The sequence below is a fragment of the Pyrgilauda ruficollis genome, unplaced genomic scaffold (genome assembly GCF_017590135.1).
Source record: "Pyrgilauda ruficollis isolate IOZ18807 unplaced genomic scaffold, ASM1759013v1 scaffold472, whole genome shotgun sequence".
Taxonomy (NCBI): domain Eukaryota; kingdom Metazoa; phylum Chordata; class Aves; order Passeriformes; family Passeridae; genus Pyrgilauda; species Pyrgilauda ruficollis.
The window spans coordinates 2972-20576 of NW_024526289.1; the positions used below are offsets into that span (position 1 = coordinate 2972).

Below are 17605 nucleotides of genomic sequence, written 5' to 3' on the forward strand. Positions count from 1 at the left end.
CTGATGTAGTTATGAAGTGGGTATGTATTGTCAGCGCCCGGCACAAGCGAGATAGCTCTTGTGAAAACTTGTGCCCCGAGCCCTGGTCTGAGCCCCATCTTTTATTCACAAAGGTGTTCCATATACATTACATTGCCCAACCTTTTCATGCATATTCAACCCCTGGCCCCGCCTGTCCTCGTCTCATATGGTAATTAGATACACGCCCTTCTGAGCATGCGTTGTTCACGGTAGTGGTCGCACAGGGGTCTTTCGGTGGTCTCTGAGGCTGAAGGCTGTGGTCTTCATGGTTGAACTTTTGAACTTTTCTTCTTTGCACGTGCGCTTTGGTCTCTTGGTGCTTATCTGAGTACGTCTGTCGATTTTGATCAGCTTAGAGACAGAGGAGCTCTGTTATAAATAAGAAGCTTGACTAGGCCAATATTCAAGCAACAATCAATTTATTAATTAATATGGCAAAGTATGAGCAAAACAGCGCTGGGTACAGTGGGGGAAGTTTTCCCTCCAACTGCACACTGATGGTTGAGGCTTACAGGTATTTATAGGGGTACACACAGCTTTCTCAGCAGTTTCGATTCCCGGCAGTTTCTATTCCCAATTTTTACGTCACAATTCTATACACTATTGTGAGTTAGTTTTTCTCAGGATGTACCCCAGAAAGGAGTATCCCCAGATGGTGGGGTTCAACTTCCCAAAGAAGAAAGAAGTCTTCCAGCTGGTGAGGTCCAGACTCCAGATGTATGTCCACCTTTTACTTGCAAAGACTATAAATCTCATGACGGTGATGTCCAGCTTCCCTTGGTTGAAGCTATCAATCCTTGAGTTGATGTTCAACTTCCTTTCTCAAGCTGCTTTTTACTGTTTTGCTAAGGTGTTGAGATAAGCATATTTCCTTTACATATATTCTAAACCTATATTTTTAAAGCTCCTTATTACAAGCAATATTCTAAAATTATATTTCAAAAGGTCATTATTGCAAAGCTGTTTAAATGCTTAGCTACATGCAGAAAGTTCCTGTCCAGCAGCAACATCCTTAAAGCTTTAATTCAGATGCTATTTGCAAACAAAGGATAAGTTCCAAGGCCTTTTTCCATGCTTTACTCCCACAGTTATTTTTTAGAATTCATCTTTTAATTGTCCCATGATCAGTTTCCACACAAATCACAATCACAAGTACACACACTACCTGTATGTACCTGACACGAAACACAACTTTGTATCTCACAACTCCTTTATCTAGGTTTCTTGCATTCCTTGGTCTTCTCTTGGTATTGTTCTTTATCGCAGGAAGCTTCAGAAATTTGCATTTTCCTATGCCCTTTGTACCATGGCAGAGGTTTCTTAAGTAAAAGGTTAAAATTCAACACATAATTCTACAAGCTAAAATTTAAATGTTTAATTTATCTTGCTAACTTAAGCAAACCCCCAAAACCTCCATGTCAAGCTCTCACGCCCTATGAAAAAAATGTCTTTCTAATGTCTCCCAGCTCTCATTTGCTCCTTTACTTCTGAGAACAGTTTCCCAAGGGATCCCATACACTAGCACTGAAAGTTTGCCTTTCTGAGGTTTAAGGTCCTGATTCTGTTTTTTACCTCTTCTGTACCCCTCAAGACTGAGAATTCTACCTGGGCATGATCGAAGATATTGTGACAATTTCTGTCAATAGCATATCTACCCTGTTACACCTGGATTTAGCTTGCTATGTTCCAAGACATACTGGGTACTCTGCAGGATCAGATCACTGTTTTATTAATGTATGGTTCTCCCTTTTGGGTTCTAGGTTACTGTGCAGACACAAGGGGCTTTTACACATTCAGATGACTCACTATCTTGTACATTTATATTTGTTTAAATTATATTGTTATTCAAGAATAGAAGTAAAATACTGTATAACTGGAATAGGAGTATATTTAACTGAAAGATTGTTTCCTTTGTAGATTGATGAGCACAGGATATGTGTTTGTGTACGAAAACGACCACTCAATAAAAAAGGTATGGCCATTTAAGATTTTGCAAAATTTTTTCTCTGAAAAGCTGCTTCTCATAGCAATATTATTTATATTAAAGAGATCTAAAAATGCTGATCAAAGGCAAAACTCTTGTTATACTGGACAATATGTGTGAGGTACCCAGAAAATTTATAAACTTATCATAATCTGAATAAAGGTGGGGATAAAAGTAGTTAAACTGTCACCATTTTATGGAGTGTAATTTTTTTTCCAAGGTCCTCTAGGATGCATTTTGTTGATCTGGGAATTAATTCTACTGTAATTTCTTCAGTATTTTTATGTTGCATTTGGATCACCATTCTTTTAAAGTATCTTGAAGTGATCTGTTCAGTGAGCTACTCAATGAAAACTTTCCTACACTTTTTTTGTTATAGGTGTATATTTGTACTTTCAAGTCTTGAATCTGACATGAAGGGTACAATTCAGGTGCCTGAATGTTGGTGTCTTCTGACATTTAAGGTGCTCAAGGGTGTCCAAGATATCCTTGCAGGGCTAGCAGGTTATAGACAAACTGGAGACATGTACCTCCTGGAATTGCTGCTCAGGGCTGGGCAGGATACCTTAGGGCATATGAAATGTCACTAAGCAATTATTTTTAGGTACTGGAATCACTCCTTAGTGACTTCTTTTCATGTATGATTTGCTTGACAACTTTTTTTCTTACTGCCTGGTGATCAGCCTGGAGTCTGTATCCCCCCCAAAAAAAAACCATTTAGGTTTTCAACTCCAGTTAAATCCCAATCTTTCTATTAAGTTCTTTACTTTCATGAGAAATTAAGAACTGCAAATGCATCTGGATTGAAGCCTGTATGAATCCAACACTAAAGTAAGCTGATTTTCATTGTGAAAGATGTTTCTTTCCTTCTCTTTGTTTTTTTTTTTTTTTTAGCTTAAGGACTCAAAGAACATCACTTTGATTCTGAAACAACATGGGATGCATTTATTATTTTTGTACTGTCAAGTACACATTGAGAGTTATCTGGAGGATATCCAGAGGAACATGGGAGAATTGTATAGGAAAGGGAAAACATATATTGATGTTAACATATAGTTAGTTGTCTTTTGTCTTATTTTTTCCCCTCCATGTTGCTGCTTCCCCTCTGTTTTTTGTTTATTACTTTTACTGTTTTCTTATTCCCTGTATTTTTTAATTGATCTGAAAGGAATGCATAATCTCAAAAACTGTTTGATTGAAACTATTTTTACAACATATGTCATAAGGGCATTCAATATACAAGTCTGGTAACAGTTCAATTTCTGTTTTAGCATTGGAGGTTACCTTTAATAAAATATAACTTAGAAATGTGATACATGGGGGGAATGTTACCTTCAACTTGCACTGAAGGTGGAGAAAGTGAAAATACAATAACTGACAGCAAGTTGGTATGAGGCATAAATTAGGTTTCAGAAGTGTGATTTGATTCTGTGCAAATATCTTGGATATTAGTGGTTTGGAGCTATTAAGAATAGTTCTGAGTTGTTGGTAGGAAGATGAGTGTCTAAGTAAAAATGAGATTCGCACTAAAGTTATTTAGCATTTTTAAGAATAAGCTATAATAAAAAAGTATTAATGAAATAATCTGTGCTGGGGAGAAACCATAATCTTGTACCCACATAATGCAGTATTCTGGGAACATTCACTTTAATTTTGAAAGTTCATAAGAAACAATATTTCTCTTGCTACATTTTAAAATTATATAAAGAAATAGAAGATGTTAGTGTGCAATACTCTGAAGAGAAAAATATAAATAGTTTTTCCTTTACTATTGCAATAACATGTCAAAAATATTCTCTTTCCCCTTTCATGTTCTGTATTTTGAAATGCTGTAAGATGTTCAAATAATTTGCAAGAAATCGAGTGTATCAATCAATTTCAGGTAGTCTCACAAACACAGAATTATCACCAAAATCTTTAGGTGTTCTCAGCACCAGTCATTTTGTGGATTGACTTTGCAGGATGTAGGTCTTCAGACTGACATTTTAAGATTTTATTTCAGTGACATATTTAAAACAACTCTTTAAGAAAAAACAGCTTTTGACTGCTTTGACTAAAGTTTTTTCTGAAAAAATTTTACCTTTTTATAGATATTTTCACCTTTATTCTCTTTGATTGCTGCAGAATAATTACATTTTATTTTATTGCAGTGCAGTTGAAAAATAGAATATATAGTGGCTTGAATGCATATTTCTGTTGATGTGTAATGTCATGCAATAGTAACCACTGTGCTGTTTGAATGACATTTTAACTGATGAAAAGATGTCTACCTGATTGTATAGACCTACATCAAATTCTTGAACTGCATGCCTTAAGAAATTTAACATAGAAATGCAAGTAGGACACATCAGTGATCCTGACTGTACACAGAAAGGATCGTTGTTTTTGTGCATCTCATGGATCCCTGGGTTCTCTGTTTTGCTGTCATATCTCATACAACAATTAGCAATAAATTGTAGTGCTATGTAGCAATTATAACCTGAGGACTCACTACTAAAATTGCATCTAGATGGCTTTTGTTCATTTCTAGTGATAGGAAACATCTTTAGCATGTTCAGCTTTTTCTGCTTATAAGATAATTTAAAGAAAACATTTCACTTTAGAGAAATTCTATATTAAAGACTTGGGATTCCAGGAGGAATAAAAAAAATGAAACTATGTAGAAGGAAAACAATTTTCTTTCTTTTTGAAAGCTGTGAAGACATGTCTATAACTTAAGAGATTTAGGAAAAATAAAAAGACAGAATTTTAAAATGAAGCTATAATGATATTGCTATCATTAATTATCTTAGTTTTTCCAATCAACTTTGTACAACCTTTCTTTACCTTCTAGCACCTGGTAAGAGAGGACAACTAGACTCCAAAAATGAAATCTCTTACTTAGCAGATTACTATCTAGGTATCAGAAGCCCAAGTCCATTGCAGTGTTGTTGCTTGGAGGAGCTGTGTTATCTGAGATATTATAAGAGTGTAAACAATGAAAATATGTAAAAAATAGTGATGTGTTGCTACTTAAATATGTGAAAGATGCATATTATATGATTGGCTCTTTGCAAATATTAAAATGAATACTATATGTGTTATGTTGGAAAGTTATACTGTATTAATTTTAGTAGTGCCGTATTAATCTTTTTAAGTAGTGTGGTAAATATAGGTTTTAGGCTATAACATAATATTAAAATAGAAACTATGTGTTGTAAGATACTTTTTGTAACTAGCTCAAGGAATGGATAAGATAACCAAGAAATTCTTCGCATAAAAATAACAGCAACAAGACACCAAAATCTCAAGAGAAGAATTATTGCCTCCTTATCAGACTTCTTCCAGACTTCTAGGAGCCAAGAAATTGATTTACAATATGAGGGGAGGAGCAGAAATTAAGCAGAAGACACCCTTTGTTTGAAAAATGTTTGAATCATGTATGAGATATATGAATATGCAACAGGCTATTGCTTTAAAGGGTTAATCCTTTGTTAGCATGCATGCTTTTGTGGCTTAGTGCCCAAGAGCATCCAGACATTTGTAATAATTTTTTATTGTCTTTTATTGTCCTAACTTTGATTGTCCAAATTTTTATTGTCCTATTTTTATTACTATTAAACTTCTAAAGTTTTAACACAAGTGATTGGTGTTTTTCACAAATATATATATTTCTTTTTTTTATAGAAACTTTAATGAAAGACCTTGATGTAATAACAATTCCTAGTAAAGATGTTGTGATGGTACATGAACCAAAACAAAAGGTGGATTTAACAAGGTACCTAGAAAACCAAACTTTTCGTTTTGATTATGCCTTTGATGACATGGCTTCTAATGAAATGGTTTACAGGTATGTGTATATGGAGGTTTTTGGGAATCTTTTTTCTCATACATAGTTGATGTCAGTAACTGTGGGCTTACCTTGGTCGTGGACTTCTATTCTCTCTGTTATCAGATATGTATGTTGCTAACTCCATTCTTTTGCCTGTTTACTTTTGGCTTAGCTCTGTTTATCCTGAATCCTGCTCTCAGTTCTACTCCAAGAGTTTTCCAGGCTCCAGTGTGTATTGCTTCTTCAGGAGGCAAACAAATCAGGAGAGGGTGGGGAAAGAGCACAGAGAGAGAGACCCCATGATGTTTGAATCTTCATCTTCTCCTTCATTTTTCTCTTTCACTTCCACAGTTGAAACAGAATAATGCACACAACACTTTTAAAAATTTGTTTAGAAGTAGCTGTTTACCTTGTACAAGTTTCTTAATGGATTAGATACAGGCAAGGTTAGACACCATAACAGGTCATAATCTTGGTATGTAGTCTAAATATTGTGAATATTTTTGCAAAGAATATTGATATTAGAAAAGAATTTGATTAAGATAATTTTCCTTATGCTTAGAAAGTGCCTCCCATAGCCTTAAGGAATAGGAACAGAGAATTTTCTTAAATCTTGGTTTTAATCCAACAATTAGGAAGTCAAAGTTGGCATCGAATCCTGACTGATGTTAGATGTTAACATCCTGTTGGTGGAAAAGAGATTTATTAAAAGGCCTTGAAAATGAAAACTTGTGTCTTATGTTTGATAGAAGTAAAAGGAGAAGCATAGCAGAAGTAAAAACTTTTTAGTTTGTTAGTTTACACTAATGCAATACTTCTAAACAACAAAGCTGTGCCCTTGAAAATGTGTCTCTAATGATTGTCTACTGATAGCATCTTTTCTTTCTTGATAGTAAAGAGCTGTTGGAGAGTGATCTAGCTGGTGAGGTGTGCCTCAATCACAGGTAGATAACATCTTCATGTAGAGGAGCAGTTGAGCTTTGGCTTTTCCCAGACATCTGTTGTCTTGGCACTGCTTGAACTTCTCCAGGCTTTTAGCTGAGAGGTCACTTCCTGGCTCTCCCTGCCCACTTATTGGGTAGACAGTCAGTATCCCTTAGGACTTTCTAACACAAGAGGGGGAGGAAAGTGACTCACATTCAAGAATACTTGGCTAGAGATGCAGTGAAACAACACTGGAGGCTGGAGGAGAGAGAGAGAGAGAGAGAGCCTTTACCTGATAACTTATTACCCCATTAGCAGGCCATCATGCCCATGGAAATCCCTTGGACACATATGTCATGGCACATGTCATGGAACACCTGGCTGTTTCCAGTTGCTTCATTATGAGTGTTTGAGACATTTCTCAGAAGGGCTCAAAGGGGCCTACACCCCATGTCCTTCCTTTGTCTCAAGTTTTGCTTTTCTGTCTAGCCTTTTCCTTACAGCCTCTTGGAATAGTTTTCCTCCCCCTTAACAACCAGTTCCTGTAATCTCCCTCCTTCGTGTTGTCTTTGTGAGCATAGTGTTTAAATGTGAGGGATGTTTTTGACATACAATGTTATTATGTTTTTGTACTGAGTTTCTTCAGCAAAATTTTTATTACTTGCATAATAAATTAATAGTAGTATGGGAAAATATTGAAAGATGCTTGTATTCATACTGAAACAATAAACCTCTAGTCTGTATAGCAATACAGGCTTTTTTTTCCTCCCTCATATGGCACAATAATGATTATGACATGAAGAATAATCTACTTCAAGGCCTCCTGTAGTAACACAATTGCAAAAAAGATAGGTATCATGTTCTGCTCTAACCAGAACTACCAGGGTCACAATGGGGAAAAAAAAGTATGACAAATTACTTCTGTTTTCTTAAATATGCTAAAATTTCTCATATTTCTATACTGAAAAATGTTCTCAAGAAATGTACTACTCTTTATTATTATTACTTTACGTAGACTGTATTTTAAGTATTTTTGAATCCATGAGCTGCAACACTGAGTTGCAAGGGTTATTTTAGTATTAAAAAACTTAAATGCCTTTTGAATTTTAAAGGAGAATCAGAGTTTATATTTCTGAAGGCTCAAGAGCTCAAGATTGCAAATAAAGGTTCTACTAGAAGGAGAGTTTGACTGTTTTGACATGGTACCATTTGAAGTTGTCTAATGCTTTACAAAAATTTTCTAGATGTGTTTGTATTTTGCTTTATTTTAAAATACATATAATTAAGTCCATTTTTTATAAATCAGCAAAATAAATAATTTCAAATGCAATTAAGCAGAGATAATGGAATGTGCTTCTTAGGTGGATAGGTTTCCTGAAACTGGGAATATCCTCTTGAGGACAAAAAAAAAAAAAGGTATATACTTGGAGGATGCAAAAAAGAAAGACTAAGACTGAGCAGGAATCATCTGGTATATTTTTGATGAAAATTGATGATTCGGTTAAACATGGATTTTTGCATAACCCTCGGTTGCTGAATGGCTAATCTTACCCATATGATTTTTCTAAGTGACATGTTTGTTCCAAAGTGGAATGAAAGGAGGTTGTAACACCTCAGTGTTTCTGTTAACAATCATTCTTGTTTCTGTCACTAAACATACTTTATTTGTAAACACCTGGAAAAAGTTTAGAAAGAGAGACTCTTGCCTCCATCACTTGGTGGAGGTAACCACCATAAGGTTACCTTTTGCTTTTGGAGATTTTCATGAAGTAATGGTGGTAAGCAGCTGAATTGGGAGCGATAGCTACATTTATTTAAGTAAAAATTAATTCTTTAAAATAGAAAAATTATATTTTGGAAAATATTTTTGACACATCAAATAATGCTTAAGGGATAACTGGATTTTTCCATTCTGATGAGCCTGGATAGACGTTTTATTGAGCCTTATCTCAGTATAACTATGTTCTCAAAATATTAAGACATGCAATGTGTTTTTGACCACTTGTCTTCTGAACTTAATATTGGAAGCTAATTTAGGGAGCAAAAACTATAGTGGATTTTTTGTATTGGCAAAATCTAAGCATTTAACTGCTGTACTGTCCTACTTCTGCATCTTATAATGGTGCCTTCTTTCGGGAGCTCCAAACTCCATGTAGCAAACTGTGCCATGTTGCAACACTAAAACAAGAAGATTCTTTTTCTTGGGGTTTGAAGAAAAATAAAATTTTTGCTAAATAAATGGGAAACACCTTGTAGCTTTTCTCTAATTGTTTAGGATATTTGAATGCCCTAGAGCTGGTAGCCTCCCTAGTTCAGGAATTAATGAGCAGATGTCCTTTGGCCTCTCAAAGTTCAGAACCAGTTTTGTCACTTCTGGCATTAAAATTTATAGCGCCTTTGTGGTAGTGTGGGTTTTAAAAAGTAATTAGATTTCTAAAATGGTGTTGTTTTTTACATTTAAGGTTTACAGCTCGACCATTAGTAGAGACCATATTTGAAAGGGGAATGGCCACTTGCTTTGCATATGGACAAACAGGCAGTGGAAAAACCCATGTAAGTATTTCCTCTACATGTCAGCAATACACTTCTTTTTGTGTATTTTACGCTTCAATAAATTCTAATAAGTAACAAATATATAAGTTACAGTTCTGTGATCTTTATTGTGTATTTTTGGTCTTTTGTTTTTTAATTTAGACTATGGGTGGTGACTTTTCAGCAAAGAACCAAGATTGTTCTAAAGGAATATATGCACTTGCAGGTGAGACCTTGTTCTGTTGGCTTTGTGCAAATTAGTTGAGGTCAATACATTTCTACTTCCTGTTGTACAAACATAAAGGTCTACATATTTTGTATTACAGTGGAGCTTTGGTAACATAAAAAGTAGTTTCTAGGTGTGTAGTTTTTACACGGTAAGGTAAATATTTACAGATAACTTAAGAAATGTAAGAAATATAAATGATGATCAAGTTTACAATTTTTGAGTCTTCTGCATCTTCCAACGTAATGTGGCAGTTTAAACTGCAGTGTTTCTTAATTGATTGACTTGATTGACTGTTATACTTGCAAAATATGAGATACTGTAAAATAGACTGCTATGTATTAGTCTTCACTAAATGAAAATACATAACTACATTTCTTTTTATTTTGTAAATGTATTCACAGCTAGAGATGTCTTTTTGATGCTAAAGAAGCCAAATTATAACAAGTTAGAACTTCAACTATATGCAACATTTTTTGAGATCTATAGTGGTAAGGTAAGTACCTGATTTTTTTCTGAGGAAGGTGGAATTTCTCTTTCACAAACAAGATTGTGTGTTTGTCACATAAAAGATTTTTTTCTTTTTGTACTAAAAGCTTTATTTCAAATAATTCTTTATACTTCCCTTTCAATCACAGGTTGGAAGGGACCACAGTGGGTCATCTGGTCCAACCTCCCTGATCCAGCAGGATTGTGCATGGAATGCTTTGCATATTTTGATATGACATTTGAAGCAAAAATATCTTTTAAAGCTCCTCTTTAACTGTTATTTTCCCCTCCTCCCCAAGGTTTTTGACTTGTTGAACAGGAAGACAAAATTAAGAGTGTTAGAAGATGGTAAACAGCAAGTCCAGGTGGTGGGATTACAAGAACGGGAAGTCAAATGTGTTGAAGATATTCTTAAGCTTATTGAAATAGGCAACAGCTGCAGGTATCTCCCATAGCTTTCACCAATTTTTCATTGTAAATTAAAGAATTGCAACAGGATTTTTTTTGGTCTCTTCATAGTGATGGCTTTTTAATATGCAGTGGTATTTTTGATAATGTTGGCAGCAAGTAAGGAATCTGCCTATCTTTTGGATATAGTTTTGAGTTTTTCAGCCAGAGAGAAATATGAACTGATTTTTCTACAGGATGTGAATTGCATGCATTATATAACCAGTTTACTGACTTAAATTCACATAATTTATAATCTGGAATACTGCCAGATTCTTCAGTTCTAAAAGGCCTTGATATGTAGTGATAAAAGTATAAAAGTTGGGGTTTTGTTAAGATCCAGCTTTATTGTTTTTAAAATTAGCCTTGTGACAGACTGCTGACTGATTAGATAAAAGTACCACATGTGGCATTTTGCATATAAACTCTCTGATAGTCTGAAATCTTTGGAGATCTGTTTATTCTTGCTTTTAAGAGAGTAGTAAAATGCTACTAATCTTCCATTTCTGTTTGAAGAATTGGAAAAATAGTTATAATTATAAAGTGTGCATCAAATTATATGGGTAAACACAGGACTATGCCCTGAAAAAAACTAATGTTCTGAGGGCAATGTGTTTAACATATATGGTCCTTTGCCTGTTCATATGTCCTTCCTTTCTTTCCTTTTGTTAAAGGACATCCAGCCAGACATCTGCAAATGCACACTCATCTCGAAGCCATGCAGTGTTTCAGATTATTCTCAGAAGGAAAGGGAAATTGCATGGTAAATTTTCTCTGATTGATTTGGCTGGCAATGAAAGAGGAGCAGACACTTCTAGTGCAGATAGGCAGACTCGACTGGAAGGTGCGGAAATTAACAAGAGCCTTTTAGCACTCAAGGTAACTGAAATGTTTCCATTGCCTTTGAGTATGTGAAAGCCTTCCACATATAATAGCAATGACTATTGAAATTAGTGGTTTTGCAGGCTTTGCTTCTCTGCATTGTCTACTGATGTGACTTGTAAAATATAATCTTGTTTTTCCTTTAAATACCTGAAAAAACACTTGGTAATTACCAAGTAGAAACATTGCAGAAATGTACTATCTATTTTCATGTAGTTTAAAAAAACAAACAAACAAAATCCCCAGTAGTTGAATTTGAATACTTTTTTTTTTAATATACACTTAAAATGGGGGGAGAGATAACTTACTTTTGTACTCAAGGTCTGAAATACTAACTGGAAATATACTTACTGATCTCAGTTGGGTTTTTTTTTTAATTAAGAAAAGATTTTTTAAAAAAAGGTACCTTTTGTGGTGGTTTAACCTCAGCTAGAAACTAAGTACCATGCAGCTGCTCACTCAATCCCCTCACCCCTTCCCCAGTGGGATGGGAAGGAGTATCTGAAATAAGGGAAAACCCATGGGTTTAGATAAGAACAGCTTAATAATTGAGCTAAAGTAAAAGATAATAACAATCATAATAATTGTATTGAAAAGGAGAGAGAGACAGAGAGAGAGAAATAAACCCCAAGAGAAACAAGTGATGCACAATACAGTTCCTCACCACACTGACTGATGCCCAGCCCATCCCCCAGCAGCTATCATCCCATCCTGACCAACTTCCCCCAGTTTATATTCTGGGAATATTGTATGGTATGGAATATCCCTTCGGCCAGTTCTGGTCAGCTGTCCTGGCCATGCTCCCTCACAGCTTCATGTGCAGCTTCTCCCTGGCAAAGCATGAGACACTGAAAGGCCCTTGACTCAAGGTAAGCACTGCTCAACAACAACCAAAACATCAGTGCGTTATCAGCATTATTCTCACACTGAATCCAAAACACAGCACTACAAGCTACTAAGAAGAAAATGAACTCTATGTTAGCCAAAACCAGGACAGTCTCCACCCCTTATTCCATACCATTTACATCATGCCAGGTCCCACACTTTCCAATACCCCATCACCTTTCCTATTTTTGATAGATATACACACAGATATCATTCCCTTAGTCTATGGACCATCCCTATAAAAGTCTGTTGAGTTAATTTAGTCCATGACCTTGGGCTCCATCTGTCATAGCAGTCCTTCAGGACAGGAAAGATGGTGTGTGGTATTGGATTGTTGCAGTTGAAGCCAGATCAATCTTGGATAGTTATTAACATAATACAATTTAATTCATTGGCTATTCTTACCCAAAATCAAATCCCCTTGAGGCACACACTGGACTTCCCCATCCTTCCGCATTACCCACCAAGTGCACCCAGGTCCTTGAGCAAAAGCAGTCCCATGGATGGGTTTGCCTTTGCCTGAGGCAGGAATTACCCAGACTGTTTTCCCCAGCATATTTTTAATGTGCACAGGAATTCTATCCCTTTTAAAAGTACTTAACAGTTTTGATTGGGCAGGGCCAGCCTGATTGGCAGATCCTCTGGTATTGACTAGGCAGATGGCCTTTGCTAAATGTATATCCCTGTGTCTGAAGGTTCCACCACAAATTCCCCTCAGTGTAGTCTTTAAGAGTCCAATACATTGTTTGATCTTTACAGAGGCTGGTGCATAATAGGGAATATGATACACCTACTCAGTTTCATATTCTTTGGCACAAGTGTCTATGAGGTTGTTTCGAAAATGGCTTTCATTGTCCGATTCTGTGCATCTGAGGTTGTATCACTGACTCAGTTCTTTCTGGAGTACCATGTCACCATAAGACTTCCTTTCCAAGGCCCAGAATACCGTTCCAGGCAGTGCCATAGGGCACAGGGTGTGTTTCCAGCTGTCCGGTGGTTGTTTCCACCATTGTAAGCACACAGTGCTTACTGTTACGGATTTGGGGGAGTGTGATATAGTCAATCTGCCGGGCCTCTCCATACTTATATTTCAGCCATCGTCCCCCATACCACAGAGGCTTTACCTGCTTGTCCCTGCTTAATTGCAGCACATTTCACATTCCAGGATGACCTGTGTGATAGTGTCCATAGTTAAGTCCATGCCTCGATCACGAGCCTACCTAGATGTTGCATCTCTTCCTTGATGTCCCAAGGTGTCATGGACCCACCAAGCCAGAAAAAATTCACCCTTATGTTGCCAATCCAAATCCACCTGAGCCACTTCAATCCTAGCAGCCTGATTCACCTGCTGGTTGTTCTGATGTTATTCAGTGGCCCGACTCTTGGGTTCATGAGAATCCACATGATGTACCTTCACAACCAGGTTCTCCACCTGGGCAGGTTTATCTCTCTGCTGCCAGTTTATCTGCTTCCATTGCTGCAACCACTCCCACAGGGCATTTGCCACTATCCATGAATCAGTATAAAGTATCGGCCATTTCTCTCGTTCAGCAATGTCTAAGGCCAACTGGATGGCTTTCACCTCTTCAAACTGACTCAATTCACCTTCTCCTTCAGCAGTTTTTGTGACTTGTCGTAGGGGACTCCATACAGCTGCTTTCCATCTCCAATACTTTCCCACAAAACAGCAGAACCCATCAGTAAACAAGTCATATTACTTCTCGTGTTCTGGCACTTCATTATACAGTGGGGTCTCTTCAGCACATCATCTTCTCTTCTAGTGACATTCTGAAATCTTGGCCTTCTGTCCAGTTCATGATCATTTCCAACATTCCTGGATGACTGGGGTTTCCTATCAGAGCTCATCATGTGATCAGTGCGACCCACTTATTCCATGTAGCATCTGTTTCATGATGTGCAGAGGAGACCCTGCCTTTGAACATCCAACCCAACACTGGTAACCAGGGTGCCAGGAGGAACTGGGCTTCAGTGCCAATCACCTCAGAAGCAGCTTGAACCCCTTCATAAGCTGCCAGTATGTCCTTTTCAGTTGAAGTATAGCAGACTTCTGATCCTCTGTATGCCCGACTCCAAAAACCTAGAGGTCAACCTCGAGTCTCCCCTGGTGCTTTCTGCCAGCGGTTCCAGGTAGGACCATTTTCCCCAGCTGTAGTATAGAGCACATTTTTTACATCTTGCTCTGTTTGGACTGGCCCAAGGGCTGTAGCATGAACTGTCTCCTGTTTGATTTGTTTAAAAGCTTGTTGTTGCTCAGGGCCTCATTTGAAATAATTTTTCTTCCAGGTCACTTCATAGCAAGTGCTGACAATGAGACTATAATTTTGAATGTGCATTCGCCAGAATCCCACAACACCTAAGAAAGTTTGTTTCTTTCTTACTAGTTGGTGGAGACATTGCTACTGACAACATTCATCTTGCCATTTTATTCCTAAAACCTGGATCTCCTGTGCAGGTCCATTTACCTTACTTTGTTTTATAGTAAAACCATCCTTCAGAAGGATTTGGACTATTTTCTTCCCTCTCAGAAACTTCTTCTGCTATATTGCCCCACACAATGATATCATCAATATATTGCAGGAGTTCTGGAGCTTCACCTTGTTCCGGTACAGTCTGGATCAGTCCATGGCAGATGGTTAGGCTGTGTTTCTACCAGTTGATTCCAGGTGTACTGGATGCCCCTCCAAGTCAAAGCAAACTGTGGCCTGTACTCTGTCACCAGAGGGATTGAGAAAAACACATTAACATTATCAATTGTGGCCACGCTGGGCTGCCCCAGTGCCTACGAAAGCTTTGTACTCCTGTGGGACTGCTGTGCCAGACCACCGGATTCACACTCTCCAGTAAACCTGGTTATCCCTTTCTTCCACCTGGCTGGAGGCAGGGCCCTTCTAGTCCTGGTCATAGGATTCTCCACTTGTAGAAATGGATCAGAATTCCGTTCCATAGAATCAGAAGTAAAATCAGCCCTTCCACTCTGTGTGGGAAACTGCCACTGAAGACTGGAACAGTAACTTTCCTGGAAGAACCCCCATTTCTGATTGTTTTTCCCTGCAATTCATATACCTGTGCCTCTAGGGTCAAGGTGGGTTTTCCATCCCACTTCCTCATGTCTTTTCCTTGGTCCTGCAAGTAAAACCATAGGGTACCCTGTGGTGTGTATTTTCTATATCCTCCCTTTTGAGAAAAAGAACTCTTACTGTTAATAGCTGAGATGCAGGTCCACACAGGTGGGGAGTAGGACCTCTTTTTGTTGATGAAAGTCCTAGAACAATTTTTTTATACCTCTGGGAGATTTTTTCCACAGCCACAAGGGAGTAGCTGCAGTGCCTGTCGCTGGGGTTGGAGTAGCCGTCAGGCCTGTTGTTTTGTTGTCAGATCCAGAGACTTTCTTTTCTCCCTGAGGGTACTGAGCAGTGTTGAACAGGGCTTGATAGGCCTGGGCCAGGTTCCAGCATGTTGCAGTGGTTTGTATCTCTCTGGAATTACTAAGGTGACAGCATACTTTTTTCCAAATATTTTACTAGTTTTTCCATATTCTGCACATGTTCAGGGGTGAGATTCAAAAACAATGGAGGTGCCCACTGTCCTAGGCACTTGCCCATACTATCCCACACACCCTGCTGCTCATAACTATCCAACCTTGGGGCAGATCTCTGGGTGATGTTCTTAAATAGCTGTTTAAACAAGACCTGAACCACGTCCAACAACATGCTGGTTCCAAGGAAGAGGGCCAGGTTGGTTTCAAGTGTTGGAAGGAAGGAAGGAAGGAAGGAAGGAAGGAAGGAAGGAAGGAAGGAAGGAAGGAAGGAAGGAAGTCTCCTCCATAGGTTGGCTCTTCAAGGAGAAAAGACAAAAAGTGTAATTATTCAAAGATCCCAATAGATGACTCCTGAAGTACAGAGGTGACTGCAGTGCTGAGTACACATACCAGCTATGCTATCCTATCATAAGCCAGTACTGCAAAGTACAACAGAATGGTAACTTTAGCCCAGGCCCCATGGAGGATAAACATCACCACAGGGAACACATGCAGGAAGTAAGGTATTTCATACCATAACCCTGAGAACAAGTGTGACAATTCTGAGAGTAAATAAATCAACATTGTAACCGGTGACAATTAAACCAAAACAATGAATGCCCATAAGAAATTTTTTTAACATACTCTGGTCAGATCTGTCATTATCTTAACTCTTTGTACCCCATGTTGGGCACCAAAAGCAACTGTTGTGGTTTAACTCCAGTTGGCAACTAAGAACCATGCAGCTGTTCGCTCACTCTCCACTCCCCATCCAGTGGGATAGGGAGAAGAATCAAGAAAATAAAGTAAAACTTGTGGGTTGAGATAAAAACAGCTTAATAATTGAAACAAAATAAAAAATACTACTACTGCTACTAATAATACTAATGAAAAGGAGAGAGAGTAATGAAACCAAAAAATGACAAGTAATGCACAATATAATTGCTCACCATCTGCTGACTGAGGTTCAACCTGTCCCCAAGCAGTGATCGGCCTCCCCCCTTCTGGGTAACTCCCAGTTTATATATTGGGCATGACACTACATGGTATGGAATATTCTTTGGTCAGTTCAGATCAGCTGTCCCAGCTGTGCTCCCTCTCAGCTTCCCTGGCAACACATGAGACACTGAAAGGCCTTTGACTCAGTGTGTTATCAGCACTATTCTTATACTGAATCCAAAACACAGCACTATGCCAGCTACTAGGAACAAAATTAATTCTATCTCAAATGAAACCAGAACACCATTATGACAGATGTATTTACCACTGTTAATTAATTAACTGAAGAAGAAAGCAACACAACAGTACTACACCCAGAAAGAATTAAGAAATAAACTATATTAACCCTTTATCCTGGTTTAGGGAAAATTTTGGAGGAAACCTCCAAATGGGGTCCCTCTAGAAAAGCAAATTCAAGGGCTACTCCCCCAACCAGTTTGGGAAAAGATTTCCTTGGAGAAAAGCGGAAAAAAAGCCCTATTTATTTAACTGGCAAAGCATTCACCAGCACAAAAAATGAACAATATTAAACAACAAAACCTCTTGCTGTTCTGAAGAGATGGCAAATTCAGAAAGTCCTTTTTGTGAGGTGTAGCTCGGCTCAGTCTCTTATCAGTCCCTCTGGCACTGGAAAATGCCGTGGCCCAGGCCTAGGCCCCGGTGGGCGACAGGCGTGAGCTCCCGGTGCTCTTCTGAGTTTCCAGTCCAGAGCAGGTTTGAACAGTTCCAAGAAAAATAAAAGACACAGTTTGGGGAACTTCTCTGCCTCAGCTAGCAAAAAACCATCTAAAAGCAAAGGAGAGCTCTCTCCCACTGTCTGTACTGCAGAAAACACAGTCTGTGTGAAGGAATGCGGGGGGGGGGGGG

At 37.9% G+C, this 17605-nt stretch overlaps 1 protein-coding gene across 1 annotated transcript in view; it reads left to right on the forward strand.

Annotated features, from left to right (window-relative positions):
• The first annotated feature begins 646 nt into the window (after positions 1–646).
• The window catches only part of LOC121359863 (kinesin-like protein KIF2A), a 25592-nt gene continuing 8633 nt past the window's right edge, over positions 647–17605 (forward strand). The window contains exons 1-8 of the mRNA XM_041479129.1: positions 647–718; positions 1939–1993; positions 5672–5834; positions 9203–9293; positions 9435–9498; positions 9903–9994; positions 10287–10429; positions 11109–11313. Of these exons, the coding sequence (XP_041335063.1) occupies positions 647–718; positions 1939–1993; positions 5672–5834; positions 9203–9293; positions 9435–9498; positions 9903–9994; positions 10287–10429; positions 11109–11313 (885 nt within the window). The remainder of the gene's footprint in view (positions 719–1938; positions 1994–5671; positions 5835–9202; positions 9294–9434; positions 9499–9902; positions 9995–10286; positions 10430–11108; positions 11314–17605) is intronic.